The sequence below is a fragment of the Schistocerca piceifrons genome, chromosome 3 (assembly GCF_021461385.2).
Source record: "Schistocerca piceifrons isolate TAMUIC-IGC-003096 chromosome 3, iqSchPice1.1, whole genome shotgun sequence".
Lineage (NCBI taxonomy): Eukaryota > Metazoa > Arthropoda > Insecta > Orthoptera > Acrididae > Schistocerca > Schistocerca piceifrons.
Genome location: NC_060140.1, coordinates 701754048 through 701770486, shown reverse-complemented (window position 1 = coordinate 701770486; position 16439 = coordinate 701754048). Strand labels below are relative to the sequence as shown.

The following is a 16439-nucleotide window of genomic DNA, read 5'->3' as shown; positions in this document are numbered from 1 at the left end:
TAACGTTTTTTGACGAATAAACGCTGAGGTTTTTTATCCGAATGAAAGTAATGGTACGATGGCCAACTCTCGTTCCTGACACTCGCCGTCAACGAACCCAACCTCACAATTCGTCATTGTTTTGATTTGTAGCTCCTTGTGTTGGCCGTGTCTGCAGTTAGAATTGTTGGATGTGAGGTCCGCCAGTTATACATAGAAAGAAGGGTCCTTTATTGTATGATTATATGATAGCGGAACAAACACTGGTAGCAGTTACTTCTGTAAAATATCTGGGAGTATGCGTGCGGAACGATTTGAAGTGGAATGATCATATAAAATTAATTGTTGGTAAGGCGGGTACAAGGTTGAGATTCATTGGGAGAGTCCTTAAAAAAATGTAGTCCATCAACTAAGGAGGTGGCTTACAAAACACTCATTCGACCTATACTTGAGTATTGCTCATCAGTGTGGGATCCGTATCAGATCGGGTTGACGGAGGAGATAGAGAAGATCCAAAGAAGTGCGGCGCGTTTCATCACAGGGTTACTTGGTAACCGTGATAGCGTTACGGAGATGTTTAGCAAACTCAAGTGGCAGACTCTGCAAGAGAGGCGCTCTGCATCGCGGTGTAGCTTGCTCGCCAGGTTTCGAGAGGGTGCGTTTCTGGATGAGGTATCGAATATGTTGCTTCCCCCTACTTATACCTCCCGAGGAGATCACGAATGTAAAATTAGAGAGATTCGAGCGCGCACGGAGGCTTTCAGACAGTCGTTCTTCCCGCGAACCATACGCGACTGGAACAGAAAAGGGAGGTAATGACAGTGGCACGTAAAGTGTCCTCCGCCACACACCGTTGGGTGACTTGCGGAGTATAAATGTAGATCTAGATGTAGATGTAAACCTTTTTTATCAATACCCAAACATGTTCCGGCACCACTGTGCCATTATCAGTGGGTTTTCGTTTTTATTTATTCTGTAATGCGAACATTTTTGTTAAATGATTACAAAATTATGTGGATGTCTAGTTCAAACAGTAGATCGTTTCCTTTGTAAATACCTTTACATTTGGTGTGCATGAATTTTCCGGATCACTTGTGTGTTATTTACTACAGGCAGCGTGTCATCTGCAACCAAACAATGTTGATGATAAAGTTTTTTGCTGGGAGTTAACCTATCTTCTAGAATGTAATTTAGTTTGTCTCAATGTTTTCGCGCCTATGTTCGTTTTTACTTACGTTTTCGTGTGGCAAGCAACGTAGTTTGTAGCGATGTTTTCGCACTTATATTCGTTTTTACTTACGTTGCTTGCCACACGAAAACGCAAGTAAAAACGAATATAGGTGCGAAAACATCGCTACAAACTACGTTGCTTGCCACACTAAAACGTAAGTAAAAACGTACATAGGCGCGAAAACATCGCGACAAATAAATTACATTCTAGAAGATAGGTTAACTCGCAGCAAAAAACTTTCTCATCAACATCGTTTGGTTACAGATGACAAGCTGCCTGTAGTAAATAACACACAAGTGATCCGTAAAATTCATGCACACCAAATGACAAAGTATTTACAAAAAGAAACGATCTATTGTTTGAACTAGACATCTACATAATTTTATAATCATTTATCAAAAACGTTCACATTAGAGCCGGCCACTGTGGCCGAGCGGTTCTAGGCGCTTCAGTCCGGAACCACGCGGCTGCTACGGTCGCAGGTTCGAATCCTGCCTCGGGCATGGATGTGTGTGATGTCCTTAGGTTAGTTAGGTTTAAGTAGTTCTAAGTTCTAGGGGAATGATGACCTTAGCAGTTAAGTCACATAGTGCTCAGAGACATTTTTTTGTTCACATTACAGAATAAATAAAAACGAAAACACACTGATGATGGCACAGTGGTGCCGAAACATGTCTGGGTACTGGGTAAAAACGGTGTTTTGTATAAATGGCGGACCTCACATCCAACAATTTCAACCTCACACTAATTCATTCAAAATAAGGCGAAACTACATCCATGATAAATGGAACGCTTACGTGAAGAACGTCGGTACGCAGTGCCAAAGCCCTTCCCTTACTTTCCCAAAGCCTGAAGAGATAAAGTAAACCATTTCCTTCCCTCAGCAAAACTTGACTGAAGCTGCTACCACGCACATACACATTCCCCTCCTACCAAATCGATCTTTTCTCCGCCCAGTAATTCATTTATACACACTGGAGAGCAAAATTTAAGGACTGATGTAACTTTCCCATCATATTGTAGTGCCAAGTAACATAGCTCGATGAAACTTGGACAGTACATAGTAATAACTGTTACAGTGTAGCACAGAAAGCAACTGAAAGAAGTATGCATTGAGACTAACAGAAATAACACTTTCTCTCAAAGACAATAATTACACTGAAGTCACCGAGACTGATGAGGGTATCCTAGACATTACAGAATGCTGGACATAGTTCTTATCAGGGTGTATTGTCACCACGAATGACAAGGCATACGCTACAACGTGCTCCCATGCTAGTCACAAGGCAGGTGAAGAGGTCTTACGGTACGCTGTTTCTCTCTTCCATGTCGACACTGTTGAAACCATGAACAAAAGACCAGCTTTCTGGCAGTTTATCATTCGAAACATAGTTATCACTTGTTAAGTGAAGAAAATATTTACTTACTACCTTCTATGTGGTAAATACTTCATTTTGATGTTATCAATGGAACATAATTCTTTTCTAATAATCTCTCTACTTGGCAGGATGAAAGACTTTCTGAGATTTTTATGTTTCGTAACCCAAAGATATGAAGTTTAATCGAGGCCTGCTCCTACGAAATTTTCTGGCACTTAATGTTGCTTTTGCTTATTTCGCCGCGTGGAGTGAACGCGAGGTTTGAGGCTCCATATCACGGATTGCGTGGGCCCCTCCCGCCGGAGGTTCGAGTCCCTCGGGCATGGGTTTGTGCATGTTGTTCTTAGCATAAGTTAGTTTAAGTGGTGTGTAAGTCTAGGGACCGATGACATCAGCAATTTGGTCCCTTAGGAATTCACACACACTTGAACTTTTTTTTTTTTTGCTTATTTCAAAGCTTTAGTTATTTGGAAAACGTAAATTGGACCTTGGTTCGGATGCCACGTTAAACTGCAGGTGCTTTGTTAACTGACTAGATAAGTTATTCACAACCCAGAAGAGAGGTAGACAATATCACGTCAAATGCGACAAAGTCTGGGGTGTTTACATCTTCTTTCCGGATGATGAATATGGAACTTACTTCTATGTTATCATAAAAAGGTTTCACAGAGTAGATTGATTTGAGGGATAATTTTGAGTTTGATCTGAAAAAATTATTGCTCTTTCTACTTTAAAACAACTTGTTTTGATGGCAATAATGTTGGCAATCGGTTGTCCAGAACTTGCATCTTTCATTGTTGGTAGACTCAATATTGATTTTGAATTTATCAACATTAAACCTGGTTTGCTTCAGTGATACTGAATCTTGTCGCTGAAGTATGAAGAGATCAGTCGTTATCATTACAATTGATGAAATAAAAAAGAAACTAAATATCCTGGGAAAAATTCACTAATTCCCTGCACCTTCACATCAGCGACTGTCACATACTGCTCTTTGTACAACGACACTCTATTTAATGACATTGTACAGCTGTTGTTCACCAGCCTATATCGCTGCCTTATAGTTAATACTCGGTACTTACTCTATGTTAGTGATATGATGTTCATTTAATAGCTTGTCAAAAGAGATGTACAATAATACAAAACATTTAAATGTTCCAGAAAATTTTTCATAAAAATAAAGAAATCTACAGGAGCCGGAAGATTGACGACACAGCATAAATTGACTACAACAGTCGTGGAACACTGTGTAAAAAAATTCCACGGTGAACATTCGACTGTGTGATTATAAGTTCACTTCTCTTTTCAGTTACTATAGAATGAAATTTCAAATGTGTAGCTCACTGTAAAAAGTAAAATTTCTTCATAATCTCTGTATATGATGTCAATGTATGTTAATTGTAGGAAACAAATAATTTGACATAGAATGACTTCGTTCGAGGGAAAGTGGCTACACATAGAGGTACGATATAAACGTAAAATAATGTTAAAGTGCATTATAACGATAGCATGCCCTTGGAATGCTGTAAGTAGGGTATTAAAAATTGTAATGACAAAAATGTGACTGGTAAAATAAAAACTTTTTCATTCGCCTGACTCTACAGCCATGGACAGCAAGGCGTCTGCAAACACAATGGAGAGGATCGAAAAGGTTCAAGTTTTTGGTGACTAACTCACTGTCTGAGGAAAGCTATATTGTATTGATATTAGATACTTCTGCACAATGGCCCACTGTCTGTCCTCATTCAAATATTTATGAAGACTAGTAACTTGATGTGTAGGAATCTAGAAACTTTTTCCATTGTAAGGAGGAAACCTGCTGGCAAGTAAAGTACATATTTACTTTTGGTGAATATATTGGTAAGATAAAAACAGTAGTTTTTTGATAAGACGAAATGCCACAATTATATTGGGTTGTTCTTTCAATATGAAACCTCCTAGTGAACGAAAATCTATTGACTCAAGTCTGCTGGTAAATAATACATCAGGAAGAGACTAAGTAATGTTGCGACAATGCCCAATGTCAAGGTTCCATTTGTTCGTTTGTTGTTGACTCCTTCTAAACTAGTGATATCATGGAAGTGAGGTAAACAGTGGTGAAGAGAATCAGTACTGAGAAGTAATACAGTTCTGACAACACTGATAATAATTTCAAATTTTGAATATTTATTATTTATTACAATCAGTGAAAGTGGAAAAAATCTTACATGTCTAAAACCAATTTTATTTTCATAAAAAAATATTTTTAATCGTAATTTTTAATAAATAATTCAGTATTCATAAATAATTTCATTTTATTTTTGTCCCTAACAAACGAAGTTTGAAAATATTACCTACTGCAGATTGCACCTGTAAAAAAGAGACAATGGTTTGGTTTACTCCTCTGATAAGGTTTTATGTAATTTCATAGCGAATTGTCTGTGTTAGTTAAGCGACGGCATTTGCCTCTCTAACAGTCTATTGTTTTAAATGGTTTATATAGTTATCTAAGCTGAAAACGTGGTGGACCAACTAAAATTTCACACTTCCATCAACAATAAGAGTCGAGTGACTTTGTGTTTACTTAGTTTCCAGTCTATAGCTTTAATGAGAATGAATGACAGGGTACGACGAAAAATGAATGCAAAAATTAAATGATAATGAAACTAATGGATGATGACATGCAAAAAAAATTGTGTTTACTGCATACTCTTATGATATACAATTTTCCACTATTTGAGTGTTACATGTTAGTCAAAACGGCATGAATGATGTATTTTTCTGAAATTAAATTTGCCTCCAAAATAAAATAAAACTGATCAACAGTCAGTGCAAGGGATCAGGGAAATGTTACATAACATTGAGAACATTTACACAAAAATACCGTTTAATAATCTTTCTACGAAACATTCTTAGAGCAAGTTTTTCAAAGTGGTATAATAGCTTGTGAGATTGTGAGGTCGCGTGAGTTCCCTGTTGCAAGCTGAAAAGCCTGCGGTGCCCATACAAACATTGACTTAGTTAAAACTTTTCTCCCATACATTTAACGAGTGTTTAAGCATCGTTCATGCCATTTTGAGGTCGTTCGCCAGGCAATGGCGAGTTGTTGCATGGCGTCCATGGACGTCGAGTTGTGGGCGAACTGCTCAGGAGGAGCGTGCTGACCTGCCGAAGGAGTTGTTGAGCAGGTTGTTGACCGCTCGCAGCACGGTGATGGGGATCTGCAACAGCACACAGCCAGGAAACATAGTTAAGGGTGCAAACGGCTAATCAGAAGCCGAGATCGAAACTACGGACAGTTGTGATAAAGTAACTACCGTTTTACATGTTTTTACATATATTAATTAAAAAAGTCATTAAATGAACCTAGCAATTTCCTTAACAAAACCCATTTAGAAGTATTCTCCAATGTGTTATAATGTCCCTACTCTTTGCTTTTCACCTTTTCCTCTGTTTGGGTTCCTCTTTCTGCTGGCTTGCACTTATCAGATAGTAGCTAGGTTTAACTGCTTATCAGGACGTCATTGCCTTTCTTCTGTTAGTGTTCGTTTAGCTTACCGTTTTCATGCAGAACAACACGTTTTTTAGCTTCAGGTAATACAATTATTCATATGCTGGGTAACAATATTTGATTACAAAATTGATGAAATTCGTTCATACATAACTTACAGTGTAAATATTTTTAATTAGGTCATGACGACGTGCTAGGAAGTCGAAAACGGGGATGACACTATTTGTTATCCGAGTCCCAGAAATACAATAAAATACACTCCTGGAAATGGAAAATAGAACACATTGACACCGGTGTGTCAGACCCACCATACTTGCTCCGGACACTGCGAGAGGGCTGTACAAGCAATGATCACACGCACGGCACAGCGGACACACCAGGAACCGCGGTGTTGGCCGTCGAATGGCGCTAGCTGCGCAGCATTTGTGCACCGCCGCCGTCAGTGTCAGCTAGTTTGCCGTGGCATACGGAGCTCCATCGCAGTCTTTAACACTGGTAGCATGCCGCGACAGCGTGGACGTGAACCGTATGTGCAGTTGACGGACTTTGAGCGAGGGCGCGACAGGCGTGAATGGAGGGACGAATGGAGACGTGTCGTCTTCAGCGATGAGAGTCGCTTCTGCCTTGGTGCCAATGATGGTCGTATGCATGTTTGGCGCCGTGCAGGCGAGCGCCACAATCAGGACTGCATACGACCGAGGCACACAGGTCCAACACCCGGCATCATGTTGTGGGGAGCGATCTCCCACACTGGCCGTACACCACTGGTGATCGTCGAGGGGACACTGAATAGTGCACGGTACAGGTACATCCAAACCGTCATCGAACCCATCGTTCTACCATTCCTAGACCGGCAAGGGAACTTGCTGTTCCAACAGGACAATGCACGTCCGCATGTATCCCGTGCCACCCGACGTGCTCTAGAAGGTGTAAGTCAACTACCCTGGCCAGCAAGATCTCCGGATCTGTCCCCCATTGAGCATGTTTGGGACTGGATGAAGCGGCGTCTCACGCGGTCTGCACGTCCAGCACGAACGCTGGTCCAACTGAGGCGCCAGGTGGAAATGGCATGGCAAGCCGTTCCACAGGACTACATCCAGCATCTCTACGATCGTCTCCATGGGAGAATAGCAGCCTGCATTGCTGCGAAAGGTGGATATACACTGTACTAGTGCCGACATTGTGCATGCTCTGTTGCCTGTGTCTATGTGCCTGTGGTTCTGTCAGTGTGATCATGTGATGTATCTGACCCCAGGAATGTGTCAATAAAGTTTCCCCTTCCTGGGACAATGAACTCACGGTGTTCTTATTTCAATTTCCAGGAGTGTATAATCACCTACTTTACTTTTGAAGTCGGTCTATACGAGGTGTTTCACGGATTAGATTAGTCAGTTTAGTCGAGAGTTTCCCTGTCAACAACGTCAAGTGCCTTCTTCCAAAAAAGCTTAACTATGTCTTTGGATTTCAGTAGTCTGCGACGGATTGTATACTTCAAACTGAGTGTCTGTTCTGAGTGGGATCTGCCTTTTCTGAAGCATCAAATATTTTTATTATAACTAATAATCGCGGTACGTGCTCCTTACAAAATTGGGAATTCATGATTGCTGTGACAAGAAACTCTATAGTAACTGGAATCGGCATGACGTCTGTGTCACATATTCGACTCGGGTGATGATGTCAGTCACAATAATGTTTTTTCCTCGTAGTGTAAAATGAAACTGAAGCGATGTAGTAGCCTTTCGTAGGAGCTAATGTCTTGATTTAAACCCTTCTAGATAATTTTCCCGTCAAATCATAAAGATTTTCAAAATTATAGAAAAATTTGATAGGGAACGTAACTACACTCCTGGAAATTGAAATAAGAACACCGTGAATTCATTGTCCCAGGAAGGGGAAACTTTATTGACACATTCCTGGGGTCAGATACATCACATGATCACACTGACAGAACCACAGGCACATAGACACAGGCAACAGAGCATGCACAATGACGGCACTAGTACAGTGTATATCCACCTTTCGCAGCAATGCAGGCTGCTATTCTCCCATGGAGACGGTCGTAGAGATGCTGGATGTAGTCCTGTGGAACGGCTTGCCATGCCATTTCCACCTGGCGCCTCAGTTGGACCAGCGTTCGTGCTGGACGTGCAGACCGCGTGAGATGACGCTTCATCCAGTCCCAAACATGCTCAATGGGGGACAGATCCGGAGATCTTGCTGGCCAGGGTAGTTGACTTACACCTTCTAGAGCACTTCGGGTGGCACGGGATACATGCGGACGTGCATTGTCCTGTTGGAACAGCAAGTTCCTTGCCGGTCTAGGAAAGGTAGATCGATGGGTTCGATGACGGTTTAGATGTACCGTGCACTATTCAGTGTCCCCTCGACGATCACCAGTGGTGTACGGCCAGTGTAGGAGATCGCTCCACACGCCATGATGCCGGATGTTGGCCCTGTGTGCCTCGGTCGTATGCAGTCCTGATTGTGGCGCTCGCCCGCACGGCGCCAAACACGCATACGACCATCATTGGCACCAAGGCAGAAGCGACTCTCATCGCTGAAGACGACACGTCTCCATTCGTCCCTCCAGTCACGCCTGTCGCGACACCACTGGAGGCGGGCTGCACGATGTTGGGGCGTGAGCGGAAGACGGCCTAACGGTGTGCGGGACCGTAGCCCAGCTTCATGGAGACGGTTGCGAATGGTCCTCGCCGATACCCCAGGAGCAACAGTGTCCCTAATTTGCTGGGAAGTGGCGGTGCGGTCCCCTACGGCACTGCGTAGGATCCTACGGTCTTGGCGTGCATCCGTGCGTCGCTGCGGTCCGGTCCCAGGTCGACGGGCACGTGCACCTTCCGCCGACCACTGGCGACAACATCGATGTACTGTGGAGACCTCACGCCCCACGTGTTGAGCAATTCGGCGGTACGTCCACCCGGCCTCCCGCATGCCCACTATACGCCCTCGCTCAAAGTCCGTCAACTCCACATACGGTTCACGTCCACGCTGTCGCGGCATGCTACCAGTGTTAAAGACTGCGACGGAGCTCCGTATGCCACGGCAAACTGGCTGACACTGACGGCGGCGGTGCACAAATGCTGCGCAGCTAGCGCCATTCGACGGCCAACACCGCGGTTCCTGGTGTGTCCGCTGTGCCGTGCGTGTGATCATTGCTTGTACAGCCCTCTCGCAGTGTCCGGAGCAAGTATGGTGGGTCTGACACACCGGTGTCAATGTGTTCTTTTTTCCATTTCCAGGAGTGTATTTCTAAGCTGTGTGAAATTAATGCTGGTATAAGATAAGATGATGGCGTATGCCCGGGCCTCTTCAACTGTGTGTTGCAACAAATAGTACCTAAATGTTTGTAATGAAAAAAAGACAAGTACATCAACAAACTTTTCCCACTTATGCTGATGATACGTGTAGTCAACTATTTGACATTTGCAAATTATTTTGCTATACTATCTGAAAATGCAGATGCAGGAATACAGCCCGCACTCTTTAAAGTGATGCCACTAGAGCAGATATCAGAATAAAATTCATTTTCGAATGACAAGAAATGTTTACAATAAAACGTGCATTTGAAAAAACGTAAAAGTAATGTATCATAACACAGTAGTGAAATCAGAACGCCTCTACAGAAGTGAATGTCTGCCACTGAATTGTAAACCAAACAAACTAGAAATATTGGAAGATACATGAAAAAAGTTTAGATTCTATAAGTAGCAAAGACTCCTGGAAACTAAGAGCAGTGAAACAAAAAAATAAGGAAAAGAAGACTGATATTTTTTGAGTGTTTAAGCAGGATGATGGACAATGGGATGAGAAGATAGACGTTCAGGTATCTCTGGGAAATGAAATCAACAACCAGTATCCGGGAAGTTACAAAATTCTTAGAAATACACAACACAAAATCAGAAGGAGCACCAGAATGAGGTAACTGTAAAACGAACTTTAAAATTTAGGAGGCTTCCAAGGCAGAAACATAGAAGAACAAGTTTTGAGTGATCTTAAGACATGGTGAAAACATTAAAAAAAGAGCAAATCGAGAGGAAATGAAATTATCACTTGACCTCTAGTTACCCACGAAAAATAAAAGATACCATGACTGTTGAATAAAAAAACCTGAAATCTGAACAGCTTCAATTCTTCATTAATGCTTGAACATAGTATGCCTACCTCTGCAAATTGATCTCGATATAGACAGGCAACTATTTTTCAGCACTTGATGACAGCACGAACGGTTAGCAAAAGCTCGAGTCATCGCTAACATAGTTTCTAACGACTATGTAAGTATGGTTGACAAATACTGTTTGCCTTTTTTGTCTCTGAATTTTTCACACTTGTTCCGCTGTTCCCATGGATTGCCAATGTTGTCAGTACTGTCACGTGAATTTACTTTAGTCACTCTTTCCATGGCGCTATATTAATTCTGGAAAATAGGCAGGAGAAAAAATGGACAGAGCTGGAATTAGATGTTATGTGATGTACGTTGTGTGAGCGCCTCGAATAACTAAGAGAATAAATACAACGACGCTGAATTTGCCTACCCGATGGGAATAGAAGTTATCGATATTTACCACAACGAACATCTTCTAACGGATTTAAACGTGCTGGATGGGATTCGTTCATCCTTCGCGCTACGGATTTTCTGCGTTTATTTATAGTCACAAACATTGTGTGTGGTATGATGCCGTCCTCCATATTCTCTTATCTCACAGTAAAGTTTTCACCTCAATGCGCTTATTACATTCGCCATCATTCTTTAACATCCCTTACCTTTCTCTGTGAGTAGCTGACTTGAAATGTTCAGAAACTGGAGCAACTGTAAGTTCTCTAACTTGCAGGTAAACAATTAGTGATAGTTTAATAAAAACAGTTGAGTCAGTTTTTGATATCATTTTGGTGTCCAATCAGTTGCACAGCCAGAGCAGCAGCAAGTTGTTCCTTGCTTCTCTTTTTTTTATCGAAAACTTTTTATACCGTCTGACAAGAATCGGGTACTCCGATAAAACTGAAGAGAGCTACTTAATCGACTGAAACAGCAAAAAAGTGTACAGATGTTACTGATGCAAAATTAAGGTGATTTCCTTATTTTCGCCTCCCCCTCCTTTCTCCTGCAGCTGGATTGTAGCTTATGTTACTTTTTATCTTTGAAGCACCGATTGATATATCGAAATGATAAAACGGTACACATTTCCATCCCTGAAAATACGAACTATTCAACAATTTTCACAACACGCGTTTGAGAGATGTTCTAAAGAATGTTTCCATATTTTTTCCATTGCGTGGACATAATATTTAGTGATACCCAAGAGATGACATAATTTTTTAGAAAGAAAGTTTTTAATGCATCTAGTGTAATTACGGAGGTGTGTTTAGGTTCTGCTGTCTTCAGCGTTAAACACACTTTGTATACAGTCTGTATTCACTTTCTACTGCACTATCTATGTTGATTTCCTACTTACTACTCTGATAAATCTACGATCCCATTTCCTACCCTTGCTTCTGTGCGCCACTTTCTAACCCTCCTTTTAATGTAAACGAACTCTCCAGCTCAGCTTCAACCACTTCATCAACTGGTGCAACACAGCAAAAACGCAGGAATTAACTATAGAAAAAAACCGCCCGAACATTGTTCCCTCGATTCCTCTGTCTATCCCCGACGGTCTTGTTCACGTACATAGAGATTAAAATTCCTAAAATGAAAATCTCCATCTGCGTTTACGTGACTACTCAGAAATCCACGTTTAAGTGCTTGGCAGATGGAAGCAGTTGTAGTCTATCTCTCGGCCTTTCCTCAGTCATGCAGCACGTGGGAAAAATGGGCACCTGTATCTTCGAATGTGACCTTTGATTTCTTTCATTTCTTTTGGGATGGTTATTTCTAATGTGAAGACGGGCGTTACTTCACTGAAAATTCGTGTGAAGATCTCACCGCAACAAAAAACACTTTTGTTTTAATGACTGTCACCCAAAATCCTCTTTTTTGATGTCCTCCATCAGTCATGTCCGGTAAGGATCCCATATCGCGCAGCAGTACTCCTGAAGAGGACAGGCAATTGAAAAGTAGGCAGTCTTTTTAACATACTTGTCGCATCTTCTAAGCGTTGTGTTTTCTATGTGATTGTTTCAATTTAAGTCGTTCGCAATTATAATATTTAGGTATTGAGTTGAATCGACAACCTTTAAATCTCATGTAACTGAAATATAACGGAATTTTTTGGTACTCACGTAGAGAACCTCACTTTTTTTTCAAGTCACCCACCACTTTTCGCATCGTGTAGAGTAGATATCTTGTCTTAATCATTTTATAATTTCTTTCGAGCTTCTGATAACAGCATCATATATAAAAAATCTAAGAGGGCTCCCCAGATGGTTTCATAACTCTTTTATATCGATCAGGAGCAGCAGAGGGCGGAGAACATTTCCTTGGGGAACTCTAGGTTTCATTTCTGTTTCACTAGAAGACTTCCCGTAAGCTACTGTCAACTGTGACCCTTGTGGCAGAAAATCCAGTCATATAATTGAGACAATACTCGATAGGCATACCAAAGACTGACTAGGAAGCCTAATACACAATGCATGGAAAGAAATCATAGGATAGAAGGAAGGACCCGTCGATTTTTTAACGATGGGAAGGGAAAACGGTCACACCCTTTCAAAGAAATCATCTTAGCATTTACCTTGAGTGATCAAGGGAAAAGACGGAAAACATAAAATTGAATGGTCGGACGCGAATTTGAATAATCGGTCACTCGAATATGAGTCCAATGTGCTAACAACTGTGGCACTTCGCTCGGTTCGAAGATAGACACATCTGCTTCCATTAACAGGCTGAAAGTTGTAACTAAATCTCGGAACCCCTATCCACGTCACCCTCGCCCTTTCAAACGCAGAAAGTGCCTCAACCCTTCCGTTAGTTGTATTACTACTTCTGAATGCTTAGATGACATGCGATTCTCAAGCCTTCCATACACAAGTATCTGATCCTGTACCAGCTCATAAAGTACCGACACGTCTTGAAACACACTTTAACATAAAATTCTTTCCAGTGTTTCCGTAACCAGACTCGTCACTAACAGTTACCCGACGCCCTCTCAATCACGATTTCCACACCGCAGTAACATCGTGGCATGCGTGAACCCAAACCCTTGCCTTACAAAAATTTATTTTGGACTGTAAGCCAAATTCTGATAAGTGGCAACCTAGTCATTACTTGCCATTTTTCCACCGGGGGAATGAAAATTACTAAAATTTTGTTTTCTTTCTCTAGGATTTATCTACTCTCTGTATTGCTATATTTCAGTTTCCTTTTGGTATGTATTCAAAAATGTACGCCACTTATACAGACGTTAAGTGCTGTATTTTGGCGGCAAAGTAACTGAAATTAATTTTTTCGTTTATGCAGCTATTTTTAATTTTTACTTGATCGCTTATCACTGACAGTACCTACATTGTGGGAAATGGAGTTTGATAATGACGACACTTGAAAACAGTACACTGACGTTTTAATGTTTAACGGCAGGTACTTAGAACAAAAATATTACGTATGAAATCGTATAGCGGAAAACACTCAGACATGATCGCTAGGCTTACCTGGAAAATATCATTGATTATCCTGGAGAACATTGAGCTCCTTGTTGTCGGAACTGTAGTGGATGTAGGGGCTTCAGTTGTGAAGTCCGACACACTGCTGGAGTTTGTACTGACGCTGGTCGGCGTTGGGGAATTGCTCACGTCAATACCCTGAAACAAATAATGTCCAACCTCAGTCTGAACCTCTGCGAAATTGAAGCACGTGTGTAAAGATGTTTTTCAGTCACACCAGAGTTTTAGGCTGACGTAGTATGTACAATAAAACAGTAGCAAATACGAATACGACAACAATAAGAAATAGTGGAGTATAGTGTTTTCCGTTGTTTTATTACGCAGCTCAACACAACTCTCAAAAATTGTCGAGAATATAGGTTTTGAAATTTTTATAGTGTCTGTAACACCCTAGGAAGAGGTCCATTTTTCTACAGGCACCGTGGGTCTGTCGTAGAAGGCTCACCTGCCACGAGGGTAATCCGGCTTCGATTGCCAGGCGATACATTAAAGAAGTAATTGAGGGCACGGAGTACAAATACTACTCTGAGACGGTTGCTACAAGGGATGAATTAGTTCCGAGCTATATCAAATAACTCAGACCTCTAACAACTGTAAAAAGTTCTTTTCACATATTCTGTAGCTGAAGAAAATAATAATTATCTATATTTTTTGGAGATTACTGTTTTGTTGAAAATAAGGATTAAGTAGCTACAAAACTCTGACCAGCGGAAATACGTACGTGTCACAAGTAGTACGTGGTTTTTAAAAAGCAAATAAAAGTTGTTTCTCCTTGACAATACCTTCTGCATTATAAAGTAATTATTAAATTACAATACGTGGTCAATAACTGTCTCCTAAGTGTCCAACATACCGTCGAGTTAATAATTTTTATGATGTGTGCAACGGCTTTCAGATGATATATATCAAGTTTCAGCTCTTATCTTCAATAGGATTTACGAAATAGATAACTAAGTAAATAGCTGATAAGCGGTGTATGGATCATTTACCCTGTAAATCGTTTCACTAATAGACTAAGGGCTGGAATTTAATTTGCGGAGTGTAAGGAACTCGATACCGAGCGAGGTGGTGCAGTGGTTAGGACACTGGACTCGCATTCCGGAGGACGACGGTTCAAACCAACAGGCCTCCGGCCACCATGATTTAGGTTCCCCGTGATATCCCTAAATCGCTTCAGGCAAATGCCGGGATGGTTCCTTTCAAAGGGCACGGCCGCCTTCCTTCCCCATCCTTCCCTAATCCAATGGGACCGACGGCCTTGCTGTTTGGTTCCCTCCTCCGAATCAACCAACCAACCAAGGAACTCCATGGACACGCCTGGTAATAAGGCTAGCGGCGCAACACTACGGTTGATGCGGTTGCCATGCTACGGGATTGAAGAGGCGACTAACAAGTTTGTAGAATGCTACATAGAAAATACGCTGGACGACATAAACGAAAAATAAAACTTTCTGGATATAATAGTTAAAGAGTGTATGACGATTGTGTCTCAAAACGTAACAAATAAGTTAATTTAACATAATAGCGAGAAATACAGCTGTTCTCGCAATATTTATGACAAAGGCGCAAGTTCTTCGTTAGAAAATAAACCAACTTATAAAAAAAGGACAGAGCTCCTTATGTACCGTGCAATATAAAACGAGCTGTATACTTCTATTTTGGTCCGCGTCCACTATTTCAGGTTCACTCTTAAATACGACTATATACAGCCTTTACCTCTTCCTTCTATCACTTACATTGTCCCATCTGCCCTCAAACAACTAACGAAAAACGTGGACCCTGAGGGGACTATCTTGCCCACTACACTTTTCAGAACCTCATGTTATTAATGTTCACTCCATCGACCCGTAAAAGGTATCTTTGACTTTCTTTTAACATTGTCTTCTTCTCGCTTTCCGAATAAGTGTTTCCTCCATTGTACGACTTTCATACTCTAAAAAAGAAAATTAGATATTAAATTTCTGTGGACTGTTTCATCATTATACTCGATAAACAAACTTAGACGAGAAAAACATGGAGAAGAAAGCGCATTAGCCTGGTTCAAGAAGCCACCTTGCGATTCACGTTAAATAATCTATCTCGGAGACAACACGGAAATTGTATTTTTATATCCTCGAGAAAATAGACTTTGTAGTTATTCAAGAGTATTTAACACTCTAATACAATTTCATTATTTCGAAGAAACCAGTGTGGCTCTATGGTAGAATGCTCGTCTGCCATTTGGCTGGCCCAGGTTAGATTCTGAGATGCAAGCAAATGTGCAAGTTCTGCGAAAATTACAGTGTACGTAAAACACATATAGACGGAAAAAAGTCGTTAGCGGTCAAGTCTGGTAATCACTGGATTGCTGGTTCGAGTCTCGCTTTGGTTACTTTTTCATTTTTCCCTTTCAATTCGACTACCGACGTCATTTAAATTTACAATTCCTAAAGCGTATGCTAATTAAAACACCTAATTGTAATTTTCATGAAATATGCAGAACTTCTTACTTCTAATTACATAATGCGCACTAAACGCAGTTTTCATAGCAAATATATATTCTTAATTTCAGATCTTCACTAAACTATTCTTAATAAAAGTAGTTTAAATGAGAAACACTACAAATGAAAGTATTCTTCTTCATGTATTTTACAGTTCATGTAAATGCTCGTAGAACTTGTTACACCTTTGTTTAAAAACTTACGCCATCCCAGAATCGTTACTGGGCCGTCTAACTGGCAACCGAGGATTCCATCACATAGCCACACTG

At 41.1% G+C, this 16439-nt stretch overlaps 1 protein-coding gene across 1 annotated transcript in view; it reads right to left on the bottom strand.

The window, feature by feature from the left end:
* Window positions 1–4734: 4734 nt before the first annotated feature.
* The window catches only part of LOC124789379, a 95589-nt gene continuing 83884 nt past the window's right edge, over window positions 4735–16439 (bottom strand). The window contains exons 3-5 of the mRNA XM_047256713.1: window positions 13679–13828; window positions 5734–5789; window positions 4735–4938 (exon numbers count right to left, since the gene is read on the bottom strand). Coding sequence (XP_047112669.1) covers window positions 4923–4938; window positions 5734–5789; window positions 13679–13828 — 222 coding nt within the window. The 3' untranslated portion in view covers window positions 4735–4922. The remainder of the gene's footprint in view (window positions 4939–5733; window positions 5790–13678; window positions 13829–16439) is intronic.